This window comes from Chaetodon auriga, chromosome 14 (genome assembly GCF_051107435.1).
Source record: "Chaetodon auriga isolate fChaAug3 chromosome 14, fChaAug3.hap1, whole genome shotgun sequence".
Taxonomy (NCBI): Eukaryota; Metazoa; Chordata; class Actinopteri; order Chaetodontiformes; family Chaetodontidae; genus Chaetodon; species Chaetodon auriga.
The window spans coordinates 10,696,074-10,708,855 of record NC_135087.1 but is presented as its reverse complement, the minus strand read 5'-3'; the positions used below and the strand labels follow the sequence as shown (position 1 = coordinate 10,708,855).

The window sequence follows — 12,782 nt, the reverse complement described above, 5'->3', positions numbered from 1 at the left end:
CTGCTCGCAGCTCGATTATGCTGCTGCTTGGTCAAGAGAGAAGTTGACTCATGCGTTGTGTTTATATGGGTGTGTAATGGCCTATTCTGTCTTCATGGAGAGGTTTAAAGAGCAATGAGAGATTCAGGGAAGGAAAAGAGTGAGAGGGGCACTTCAGGGCTGGTGAGAGCTGTTTTAAGAGACAGGATGAGCAAGAATAGACTATTATGAGAAGGACACGGCCGGCCACAGACAGGAAAATCTCTGTCATCTGCAGGCGGGCTGACCCGTCTCTGCCGTGAGAGGGGGACACCTCATCCTCCCTCTGCCTGCCTCCCCTTTCCTCCAGCTTCTGTTCTGCTGAATTGTGGGTAAAGGGAAGTGGCAAACAACTGGGTTTCTGGAGTAAAACAGTAATATGAGAGAAACCCATGATGTATGAGTTTCAACCAGGGCTGCAGAGAAGCGCTGTATTTTTTTTTTAATCACTATTTCCACCTCTCTTCCTCTTTTTTTTATTATTTGAAATTTTAATCGCCTCTCTCTCTCTCTGTTGAAGAAGTACTCTCTCTCTCTTAGCCACAGATGTGTGTGTGTGTGAGTGTGAGAGTGTGACTTGTTGGGTGCAGGACTGTGAGAATAAGAGCAGTCTCTTCCTTCCTGCCCTCTTCGGTTCCAGTTCACTTCAGCTGCAGTCAGTCACTGAAGACACGCAGGGCTAATCAGACCTGCACACAGAGGATCGGAGAGAGGGAGGACGGGAACGATAATGGAGGAGAAAATGAAGATGAAGAGTTAATAAAAAAGTTATAGCAGGAGGCCCCTGCAGAAGGCCTCTGCAGAGAGAGAATAGATAAAGGGCAGAGGCTGAGAGCTTTTTCCATATTTACATGCTGTCCGCAGAGCTAATCCTGACACGAGTGCACAGATGAGTCTAAAGTGTGCTTGTGGTGAGCTGAGGTGAGGCTTAAGATGATTTGTGTGAGGCACTACGGTGTTCGCCTTGTTATGGACCTGAGTGGGATGATGAAGCAGAAGTTTGGGCAATGCTGACATGGAGAAGGACAAGAAAAAGTTCAACCTGAGCCGCCTGCTGGCCCACTACGTGCGCAAAAAGAACAAAGCTCTGGCCGGCAGCCCTGCTCACTGTAACAGCTGCAGATCACCGGCTGCAACAGGCAACAGCGGCACTGACTCCTTCCGTGCTCCGAGGAACCACTGGACGGTAAAGTGAAACCTCCTCATGCTGGCATCTTGAAAAATCTTGAGTCGTCTCCAGAGAGCTGCCGGTGGTGTTAATGCCCTCGTTTTTTAAATGAACAGGCACAGAGGTGGGATTTAATCAGACTGCAGAGTGCAGGCAGCTCGCTGTTATCAGGATCTTGTTTAGACATGAGCTGCAGCTGAAAACCTACATGTTCAACCCACTCTGGTTTCCTGTTGTCAAATAAAGTCCCATGCTGCTTTAGTGGCCTGTGGTATTGGCTGTCACAGGCGTCTTGTTGCAAGTCTAGCTTTCTTGTTTCGGGGGTTGTGTGATTAATAGCTACATTATTTAGTTTAGCAGCTACTTATTATTTTCTGATTTTTTTTTTTTTAATTTCTTTTTCGGTGACTTGCGTGTTAAAATGGTGAAAAAAGCCAATCACAAGGTCCCAGAATCCAACATGTTTTCGTGTTTGTTGTTTTTTCTGATCCGAATAGTATGAAATAAAAAGATATTCAATTAGTAATCATTTAAAGTTAAAGAGAAGCAGCAGATGCTCTCATTAGAGAAGCTGGAGCCACAGAAGGTTTTTAGTGTTTTGACTTCATTGATTTAATGATTATTAAAATTGCTGTCAGTTAATTCACAGTCTTCCCACAAATTGAGTTGTAGTTTAGCATTTAATCCAGAAAATGTGAAAAATAATGATAAATGCCCATCACATGATATTCTCACTTGATAAAAGCTGTGCAACAGCCAAATTCGTCATCAATTAATTCTTTTGGTTAATCAGTTCATCTCTTTTCAGCACCACTTAAACATGTTTAAGGCTGCCAGAGCGAGTTGTGCTGAGTCTCAGCCACGTAGATTCAAATGAATTTGCTATTATTCAGCGTTCATAATGTGGATTGTATCTGCTGGGGATAAATTCAAGGCACGATGTCCCACTTTCTAGTCCCAAATTTTGAAATAAAACCTCCAGGGAAGAAGAGAAAAAGTTCCTCCAGCAGCCACACTGCTGAATTTAAAATGCTCCCTGCAGGTTACTTCAGAGCTGCGCCTCGCCGTAGGCTGAGGGCGTGAAGCTCAGGGGACTGTGAGAACAGAGAACTGAAAACCAGTCTCTCGATAGAGCCTTGTTGTTGTTGTTGTTGTTGTTGTTCGTGCTCTTCTGTGGGGTGTTGGATGAGCTGTGGGTGAGGTTGACACCAGGTCAGCAGCGGCGAATGTTCATGTGGTGGAGATGTCAGCAGCGCTGCTCCACCCTGTAAAGAAGCAGAGAAGCTGCATCAAAAGTCTCTTGAGGTTACACAACTTGCGTCCAGGGACGTATTGCACCGTTTGAAACAGGCAGCTGCCTGTTACTTGTCACTGTTACTTTGCTTGTAATGTTGTAGTTGCCATCATTTCCAGAAACTCCTTAGAAACCAGTCACCACTGTGTGCAATCACTCACTCTCACATCTCACGTGTTACTGTGCTTCCTCTTTCTCAGGTATTTTATTTTGATATAGTGCTATTCAGAGCAGGAGGCCCTCCTTCCTATGAAGGAACTGCTGTGTTCTCTCTGACATTTTCTACCCTTACACACATACAGCATCCTCCTTGTTTTAGCCATTTGTTCCTGTGGTTACTGACAGCTTTATTATACTTTCCCCCTCTGTTTGCCCTCTTCAGGATGATGGAGACATCAAGGAGATCAACATCACCCATGTGGTCAAGGAGGGCTCAGAGAAGGCCGATGCCTCTCAGTTTGAACTGCTCAAGGTTTTGGGACAGGGATCCTTTGGCAAGGTGACACTCAGGCTCTGTCTGCGGCTCCCTTTCTCTCTCTTTCACGCTCTCAAACCCCTGATCTGACATAACACGGTGTTGTGGTATTGTTGTTGTGCTCATTGCAGGTGTTCCTGGTGCGAAAGGTGACCCCTCCCGATGCTAACCAGCTGTATGCCATGAAGGTCCTGAAGAAGGCCACACTCAAAGGTACAGTAGCCTGTGATACGTCTCTGCGGCTGATCTTCTGGTAGAAAGGAACAGATGACGAGACAAATGTTCCCTCGAAGCTGCAAAAATTTTGGTTGACAACAGAAGTCAAAACACTTGCAGGCTCCAGCTTCTCAAATGTAAGGATTTGTGACTTTTCTATTACTTTTGGTTTTAAGCAATTTGAACCTTAAACTCCAAGAACTTATGATGAGCATTTTGAACTATTTTCATTTTATTGACAAATCACTTAAAAAAAAAGAACCAACAGATTAATAGATAATGACAACAATCATTTGCCAGCTACACTTTTCTTAACTCCAGGGTCCTTTCAACAAGCTTTCTCTTTGGCTTTTGTGGTGATTGCATCAGTTCCTTTCAAGTGGCGGTACCCTCAGTTTCATGTAAGAGGGTGTATGCCTTTCCTGTAAGTCACAGAAAACTACAGTGTGAATATGTTAGCCCACCACAGCTTGCAGTGGATTTACTTTCGACTTGTGCACTCAGGTGGTGAAATTATCTTGATAAACATCAGGGCTTTGATTTGTTCTCACAGTGCCCCCCCACCCACCCACCCACCCCAGAGGATGCTCAGCAAAGTGATTTATTTACCTGCAGGGAACCAGCAAAAACACAACTCATCAAAATGCTGCATGCACTTCAGTGAATCACCAGTCTGCGTACACAAGACATTAGTTTGTTTTTGCAACATTTATTTTGTTTGTGTTTCTTCTATTATTCATCCAAAACCTTAAGTTGGACAGCTCCACCAAACTTAGATTATGTATTGGATGCGCGTGGCCCGACAGCCTCTGCGATTTAAAGCAGCGAGTGTTGATCATTTATCGTGCAGCCGATTAAAAACACAATTTTTGCGACCTGATCAGACCATGCTTTTGCTAGACTGCAGTGAGTAAAGTGAAAATCATCATTACATTTTAAAATATTGCTTGTTGAAGTGACACATATCTACATACACACTAAACTCCCCGCTCTTACTCGTCCCTCAGTGAGAGACCGTGTGAGAACCAAGATGGAGAGAGACATCCTGGCAGACGTCAACCATCCATTTGTTGTCAAACTGCACTATGGTGAGTCAGCCCGAAGCCTTATTTCACTTCACTTCCCAGACCTGGAAAAAAAAACGACGTTTTTATTGGATGTACTGATTTCATTCTGTCTTATTGCTTTAAATTCCAGACATTTTTCCTGATTTACCGTTGAATCAGATTTGATTGAAACTTGTGTGTATTTGTAGCATTCCAGACTGAAGGGAAGTTGTACCTGATCCTGGACTTTCTCAGAGGAGGAGATCTCTTCACTAGACTCTCCAAAGAGGTGTGATTCATTGGATTTTTGTGCTTTGCTGGCCTGGGGTCAGAGTAGTATTCAACTTGTTATTTTCCATCAGCTCACACTTGTGATGTTGTTCTTTCTCGCTGACCTCGTGCCGCCCAGGTGATGTTCACAGAGGAGGATGTGAAGTTTTATCTAGCAGAGCTGGCGTTGGGACTGGACCACCTCCACAGCCTAGGCATCATTTACAGAGACCTCAAACCTGAAAAGTAAGAGCAGATGGACACAACTGAACGCACAGAAACAGCAGCACATATAAACAAATGCATATTTAATGAGCCGTGCTTCTTGGATCCCAAACCATCTGCAAAGTCAGAGTCTTGTTCCTCAATTTGTAACGGCAAATCCACAACTGTACTCAGACAGAAATGTGTCCCTGCTGCAGTGCCCTCTGAAGAGGCTTTTATTCATAGTAAATTAATAAATTATGTAATTGCCAGAAACCTGGACCTGGAATTAAAACTAAACCTCCAGTGTGATACTTCATTGTATTGCTCTTTAAAGATAACCAGTTAAATTTTCAGTGCGCACTTTAAACATATCTCACCGAAATGTGTTGTGTGTATCCCTGAGGCCTAACACACATTATGAATGCAAACCTACTTCATTCAACAGCTGCAAAGCCTTTTTAAGTTTGGAACCCTGCGCTGTTTACATCAGCTCTCGGCCTTCTTCTTCTCCTCCGCTTTAATTGGCGCATTACTTCTTTTTATGGTGCGTTACTGGCAGCAGTTGTTCATATGTATTCCTCAACCGCTGAACTTCCCCCACGCTCGCATCGTGCGTGTAAACACAAGACACAAACCCAGAAATGAAAACAGGGCTTTATGGTGCAGCTAGTGATGGAAAAGTCATCAGGGTACCTTTAAGTTGTGATTGTTATTGGTGTGTTTTGCCAGTGAGATCCAGACTCCAGCAGAATGTCCACACCTTAAAAAAACATTTTAACTGTGTTTTCCTTTCAGCATTCTCCTGGATGAGGAGGGACATATCAAACTCACAGGTGAGTCTCCTGTTACTTCTCTCTCTCTCACACACGCACACACACACGCACACACACACACTTTCCTCTCCTCTACCTTGTTGACCTTCATTAGTCATAGTGGGGAAACAGCCTTATCTTGCTGTCTCCAGATATCTGCAAATGTGCCTGCATCTGTTCAGGAAGTTAATTATTGCACTTTATCTTCTCTGTTTATCTCTATCGTCACCTGTAATCACCGGCATTTATTTACCCCCCCCGGCTGCTGCCACCTTTGAACCGAAGGTGACATTAGAACATGATAGAGAGGCAATATATCACGTCACACTGATGAAGAAAATCCCCGATAAAGACGACAGTTCTGCTGCTTTTACGCTACAAATAAAATAAAAAATAGTGTTTATTATTTTTAATTGTTAGCATATTGATGAGGTATTGCTGACTATACCTTGTGGTGTGTTTTCCAGATTTTGGTTTGTGTAAAGAAGCCATTGATCATGAGAAGAAAGCTTATTCCTTCTGTGGTACTGTGGAGTACATGGCACCAGAGGTTGTGAACAGGCAGGGACACACCCACAGCGCCGACTGGTGGTCATTTGGAGTACTAATGGTAAGCAGGAAGAAATTATATTTTAGATTGTTTTCAAGAAACCCTTTGCCATTTAGCAGTAAATATGCTATGTGTGCACATACACATAGATTACAGCCGTATGTTCTGTCTCCCAGTTTGAGATGCTGACTGGAGCGTTGCCGTTTCAAGGGAAGGACCGCAAAGAAACTATGAACCTGATTCTGAAGTGAGTGTTCTTGAGGTGGAAGAGGGATCCAGCTGGTTGTCACATACTGCTGCAGTTTAAAAATGCCTCTGTTGATATGTGGTGAAATCATTTGAGCTGTGCGTCTCTCCCTGCAGGGCACGTCTGGGAATGCCTCAGTTCCTGAGCGCAGAGGCCCAGTCTCTGCTCAGGGCTTTGTTCAAGAGGAACCCTGCCAACAGACTGGGTTAGTATCAACTCGTGAGCGTGGCTTTCACAAATGGCGACAAATACACTTCGTGCTGCTAACTGTTGATGTGTGCTTTTGTGTATTTTGCAGGATCTGGAGCTGACGGTGCTGAGGAGATCAAACGGCATGGTTTCTACTCTACCATTGACTGGAATGTGAGCGACAGTCAAAGATATTTTAATGCTATGCACAAGAAAAGTTTTGTTTAGAACAACCATCGATCGCGGTCTTTATGGGCGGAAAGCCTTCAGCTATGTGGCACGATTAAGAGTCTTTCATTCCTTTCAGAAACTCTTCAGAAAAGAAGTGAAGCCTCCTTTCAGACCAGCGGTGGCGCGTCCGGATGACACCTTTTACTTTGACTCCGAGTTCACCTCCCGCACCCCTAAAGGTCAGACTCTGTGTCTGTTTCTTCTCTGGTTTTCCTCCCTGAAAGCAGGGTGGTGGACCTATTAGATGTTTCCTCTCTCAGCTTAAAAAACAAATCAATACACCAACACCAGTAAATGCAGTAACACTTAATTAGCTCCTAAAAATACATAAGCCTGAAAGTGTGGTTTATTGCAATGGCTTATTTGAATTCGGTCATATCTAACATGGCTTTCCTTTTTTAACACTTTGCTCATTATCGTCCAGACTCCCCTGGCGTGCCCCCCAGTGCCGGAGCTCACCAGCTCTTCAGAGGCTTCAGCTTTATCGCCTCGACTCTGCTGGATGAGGAAGGTTCGGCGGAGCCAGTCAATCCCCCGCCGCACCCAGTGGTCCAGGTCAGACTTAAGTGACTGCCTCGATCTGTTTTTGTGCACGTGAGCTAACGAGCAGGCGATACGGTTTAAAATGCACGTTTAAGTCTAAAAATATAGGGATTTCTTTTTTCTTTTTTTTTTTTGAGGACAACTGATTCACAGCTAGATGTAGCAGTGTAATTGCTCTCACAGTTGGCGATGACATGAAAGAGGGAATACAGATACAGTGTGCGAGGTGTGTAAGGCAGGAAAAAGAGAGGGCTTAACAGAGACACATGGCTTCAGATCCTGTTTCGTGCCTGGCAGGGGCAGTAATTAACTCTGTGTGCTAGGTCGAGAGAGACAGTTTTACAATTGCAGAGAGAGGAAAAAGAGTTAGAAACGGATTCGGCTCGTTCCTCGCAGTCCGCCGACATCCCTCTACCTCGTTAGCTCCATCGCTCCTCCACACCTTCATCTCACCACCGCTCCTCAACTCTCCCTCTGCAGCAATTACACGGGAAGAACCTGCTGTTCAGCGACGGCTACATATTGAAGGAAGACATCGGCATGGGCTCCTTCTCCGTCTGTAAACGATGTATCCACAAAACCACCAACACAGAATACGCTGTCAAGGTGAGAATGCACACACACACACACACACACACACACACACACACACACACACATGTATTAAGACAAAGAGTCCCGGGACACACACCAACTGAATTTTTAAGTGAAAAAACTGAATGAGAATCCTTACTAATTGCTTCAGAATTAGTTTTATTGGCTATGTATGTGTGCACATAAAGGGAATTTGACTCCCCTTTAAACATTACACTCAATTCACTTGCACAGGAAAAAAAAGACTGAACACTAAAAGAAATTCTTTGCCCCAAATTTGCATCTGAAAAGAGAAAAAACATTTAACCATTCATCATTTATCTTAAGATATGAGCTGTGTGTCACTGTTGTGTTTGTGATGGCAGTTGATTGACAAGACCAGCACAGACCCCTCTGAGGAGATTGAGATTCTACTTCGATATGGACAGCACCCCAACATCATAACGCTGAAGGATGTGAGTCCCGTAACACACACGTACACCACGCTGTGATTTGCCTCGGGCATCAAGTGCGCCGTTGGAGATATGAAAATGTGTTTCTGCCTCAGGTGTACGAGAACAGTAAGCAGGTGTTCCTGGTGACGGAGCTGATGCGCGGGGGAGAGCTGCTGGATCGGATCCTCAAGCAGAAGTTCTTTTCGGAGAGAGAGGCCAGCGCTGTGCTTCACACCATCACCAAGACTGTGGAGTACCTGCACTCACAGGGGGTGAGGACCACTGCTAATACTAATGCACAGCACGCGACCTGTTTTTGTTGAATGTTTTATGGTCAGTGTCTTCTGGGGACAAGAAACCTGCATGAAAATGTCATTGTCGATATCTTGTATAACTCCATCCTACTTTCTTTCATCCTCCAGGTGGTGCACAGAGACCTGAAGCCCAGCAACATCCTCTATGTGGACGAGTCAGGGAACCCAGAGTCTATCAGGATCTGTGACTTTGGCTTCGCGAAGCAGTTACGTGCCAACAACGGCCTGCTGATGACCCCATGCTACACTGCTAACTTTGTAGCTCCTGAGGTGAGTCTCACACCTCAGAAGTGGCAGAAGCCATCATTCTTGAGCTTCATAAATCAAATCAACGCATGTTTTGCCAGTTAAATGCTTTTAATTTGAAGCTGCAGCAGGAAATGTTCGGTTTGCATTAGCAGGAACTTAATATGCCATTTTTTCCGGTCATGTCCAGGCAAACATGCAGTTTGTTGTACTGTGTATATATAGAAATATTTAGAATAGAAAAATCTTTGAGTTTATAACCCAGATTAAACTGAAAACATTGCAGACATTAAAATGAAATGTGAAACGTGTGTTTCCTGGACTTCATCACAGGTGTTGAAGCGTCAAGGCTATGATGAAGGATGTGACATCTGGAGTCTGGGAGTCTTACTGTACACCATGCTGGCCGGGTGAATACCAACACCTTTTTCTTGAGCAGATTCGTGTTTGTCTTCCTACTCACCTTCATACTCACTCTGTTATCTGTGCCTTCCACCAGTTTCACTCCATTTGCCAACGGACCCGAGGACACCCCGAATGAGATCCTGAACAGGATAGGCAACGGTCACTTCAGTCTGACAGGAGGCAACTGGGACACTGTGTCCGACGCCGCCAAGGTAGAGCTGCGAATCTGACTGACTGCTCCTTCTTCCTCAGAGAGAACTGCAGTGTTCCTCTGTCGCGACATCAGCAACATCATATTTAATGTGTGCTCCCTGTAGGATCTGGTGTCCAAAATGCTTCACGTGGACCCCCATCAAAGACTGACTGCGAAGCAGGTCCTCAGACACCCCTGGATTGTCCAGAGAGACAAACTGCCCAACAGCCAGCTCCCACACCATGACCCCAAACTGGTCAAGGTAACAGAGCTTCTCCTCAAACCACATTAAAGCATGGATGTCTGTGCTGATCAGATATTCTGTTCAGCGAAATAATTGCAGAAATTAAAACTAACAATATAAAAACTAATCAAAATGTTAAAATCGCCCTGTAGAACAATGTTTCAGATCGATTTTGGGCTTAGCACTTTAACGATACCTCAGTTCCTCTGATATTAGCTTGTGGTCGTCTGCTTTCTTTATCCTGCCCACATTTTGGATAGTTGTTTTATTTGTGCTGAGCTCACCGTGCTGCTGTTCACGTACAGGGTGCGATGGCAGCCACCTACTCTGCCCTGAAGAACTCCCAACCAACTCCAGAGCTCAAGCCCATTGAGAGCTCCTTCCTCGCCCAGAGGCGCGTCAAGAAGCTTCCCTCCACCTCCCTGTAGTGACTCAAAACAACCAATCAGCTCACTGGAGACTGACCAAAACTGCACCTCCTGGCTCCAACCACCCAGTCAGCTTGCTCGGGGACTTGGTGTCCATCCGCCTACTAGCCAAGGAACACTGACTGTGGTCCTGCCCCCATCTTGTGACATCCGTTGCCTCGCTCTCGCTATCATCCTCCCTGATCGGGCTCATCAGCTGCTCTTAGCCAACCTCCTTCGGACTGGCCAAAGATCGTGACGATGGATGGGGGCGATGAGGACAAAAAACAAACGAGGGGGTGCAGGTTTTTGGCAGATGTATTAGTGCTGTGTGAGTGTGTGTCTGCGTGTGTGAGCGTGTTTGTGCATGACCTGCCACAGAGTCGATGCAGCCATGTTTTCGATTGTGACAATGACGGTTTTCTCTCCTCATCACTGCTGTAATCGGTTGTTGTTCAGCTTGCTGCACGCCTGTCTGTCTGCCTGTTTTCGTTGTCCGTCTTCCTGTTCTTTTTGTAAAGTCGACAAGCTTTATATCGCTGGGTGTGCTGCCAAATCAACCTGTGCCGACAGCACAAAAACACAGCGGTGGCCAACTGCTGTTCAGTGTTTTTTGAAAGAGCATTATTAATATAAATATCAAACATTTCTGCCGTAAATGCCTCTTTGGCTTTGGTACAGCCAGAATATGTGGATTCTGGGAAATGTCAAATGCTGATGTTTTGGTTAATGTCACTCTCTGCTTGTGTTTTGTTTTACAGAGTGTGTGTGTGTGTGCGCGTGCGTGCGTGCGTGCGTGTGTGTCTGTGTGTGTGTGGGTGGGTGGGTGTGTGTGTTTGTGTGTATGTGTGTGTGGGTGTGTCAGTTGCATGACTTGCAGTGTGTGTGCGTGTACTGTCTTGCGAGATGCTGCAGGGTCATGTGCATGGTCCAGTGATGTGATGATGTCATGTGGCTTCCTCGTTTCTCTCCTCTCCCTTTTCTCTGCTTGGTCAACCTGCTGGCAACCATTTGAGATGTCTATTATTTTTATTACTACAAAAACTAGTAAAATAGGTGGCTTTCTGTGAAAGAAAACTTGCCCAAGGAACAATGTGGCATGTTAAAAATTCTATATTTGCCATGTTTTCTTGTTTGTTTTTTTTCTGTTTTTTTTCCACTGTGTTTCTTGGATAATGCATATTGAATGCTGTTTCCTGTGTTGGCTGCTTTTGTTGTTGATTGTTTTGTTTTATTTCTTTTTGTCCAAAGGAAGTGGTGATTAAAAAAAAAAAAGAGAAAGAGAAAGATACGCTGAGCACCAGTTTGTGGACTTTATGCCGTACAGGTCTCTCCTTTGGTTTGGAAATGGTCAAGGGAGGAAAGGCTGACTGTGTCTTTATTTGGACCTCCTTCCCCCTGAAAAACTATCAAATCACAGGTTGTTTAACATCACACAGACCTGCCCTCAGTGTGGAGGATCTTCAGCAGTCTTGTGTGTAACTCTTTCATTCATGATATTTGAAATTTCATTGATTCTGATGGTTACATGACCTGTTTTCATTTTATTGACGCTCAATTTGAGACATCCTAAAGACAAGTAAATGTGTCTCACTGTAAGTAGCTTCATAGGGTAGGTCCTGCTTTCAGCTCTGTGCCTCTAGGCCTACAGGTGAGGCAGAATGTCTTACATGGACAACACATGATAACAAAGCAAACAGCCTGTACGAGTGCCGAGGGGAAGACCTGTGTGGCTAAATATTCAATGAACCAGCTGTCTTACCTCAAAAGGGATCAAAGTTATAATTCTTGTTTGGTGGCAAAACTCTCCCTCCTTTGACTAAATTTATGGTAAGATGTTATTGTATGATAAAGATGAAGATTTTTATATCTTACAAATATTAAAAATTCAGTTGCTACAACAAACTGTCGTCTGTTTTTTTTTCTGCTTTAAAGGACCACTCCATTGCACTTTGTGCCGCTACGGTGGCTGATGAGGCCAAATGTCTTCGCAGTTTTACATCTTAGGTTAGCATGCTAGCATGAAAACATTTGGTAATTAATAGTAAACACAAAGCACAGTACAGAATCAGTATGGCTAAAAATCTGATAGCAGGGTTAGGGATGTGTCCTTTAAGCAAGCACCTTCACTTTACTACATTATACTGGTTGAGTAGTCCCCCTCATGACTAATAAATCGATATCAGATCGATATCTTCGCTAATGCTGACTTTGTGGACCTGACATGAGGAGAGAAAATGTTGCATCGTTGTTATGAACCTGTTTGCGCCTGCCTTTTTTTTTTTTGGTCCTCAGCCTGGTGTGTTTCCACAGCTGGCCACTGGAGGGAGATAAAGTGCAAGCCTGTTTTCATGTAAAAGTGACATGAATCCCGGCTCCAAGTTATCAGGTTTACCTTCAAGACACTCAGCACTGACCACGACTGATACCACTGACTCTGGGTCAGAATATACAGACATATATATCCTTTCCAAATTACAGCTTCACATAACTATTGCACAATTTGTACCATGTTATGTCTTTATGTCATTGCCTCTCCATCTGTCTCTTCTTGCCTGCAGCATTTTAGCTGTCATCATATGCCATCTCCTCCTTCCCCTCCATGCTATCTTTTTCCCCCAACACAGTAACATCATGAACCAGATTCTGCTTTACAGTAGCAGCAGTATCACCACATAC

At 44.5% G+C, this 12,782-nt stretch overlaps 1 protein-coding gene across 4 annotated transcripts in view; it reads left to right on the top strand.

Moving 5' to 3' along the window:
* rps6ka1 (ribosomal protein S6 kinase a, polypeptide 1) overlaps window positions 1–12,008 on the top strand; it is a 53,123-nt gene extending 41,115 nt beyond the window's left edge. For 3 of the 4 annotated variants that reach the window (XM_076748052.1, XM_076748050.1, XM_076748051.1), the window contains 20 exons: window positions 2,863–2,979; window positions 3,087–3,168; window positions 4,179–4,259; window positions 4,427–4,506; window positions 4,627–4,733; window positions 5,490–5,527; window positions 5,974–6,116; window positions 6,233–6,303; window positions 6,420–6,508; window positions 6,602–6,666; window positions 6,800–6,902; window positions 7,148–7,278; window positions 7,747–7,872; window positions 8,226–8,315; window positions 8,408–8,566; window positions 8,717–8,878; window positions 9,188–9,264; window positions 9,354–9,471; window positions 9,577–9,714; window positions 10,002–12,008. In XM_076748052.1, the coding sequence (XP_076604167.1) occupies window positions 2,863–2,979; window positions 3,087–3,168; window positions 4,179–4,259; window positions 4,427–4,506; window positions 4,627–4,733; window positions 5,490–5,527; window positions 5,974–6,116; window positions 6,233–6,303; window positions 6,420–6,508; window positions 6,602–6,666; window positions 6,800–6,902; window positions 7,148–7,278; window positions 7,747–7,872; window positions 8,226–8,315; window positions 8,408–8,566; window positions 8,717–8,878; window positions 9,188–9,264; window positions 9,354–9,471; window positions 9,577–9,714; window positions 10,002–10,124 (2,100 nt within the window). In that variant the 3' untranslated portion in view covers window positions 10,125–12,008. Of the gene's footprint in view, window positions 1–606; window positions 1,205–2,862; window positions 2,980–3,086; window positions 3,169–4,178; window positions 4,260–4,426; window positions 4,507–4,626; window positions 4,734–5,489; window positions 5,528–5,973; window positions 6,117–6,232; window positions 6,304–6,419; window positions 6,509–6,601; window positions 6,667–6,799; window positions 6,903–7,147; window positions 7,279–7,746; window positions 7,873–8,225; window positions 8,316–8,407; window positions 8,567–8,716; window positions 8,879–9,187; window positions 9,265–9,353; window positions 9,472–9,576; window positions 9,715–10,001 lie in introns of those variants that run through there. The other variant, XM_076748049.1, reaches the window with a different exon arrangement.
* Window positions 12,009–12,782: the final 774 nt, after the last annotated feature.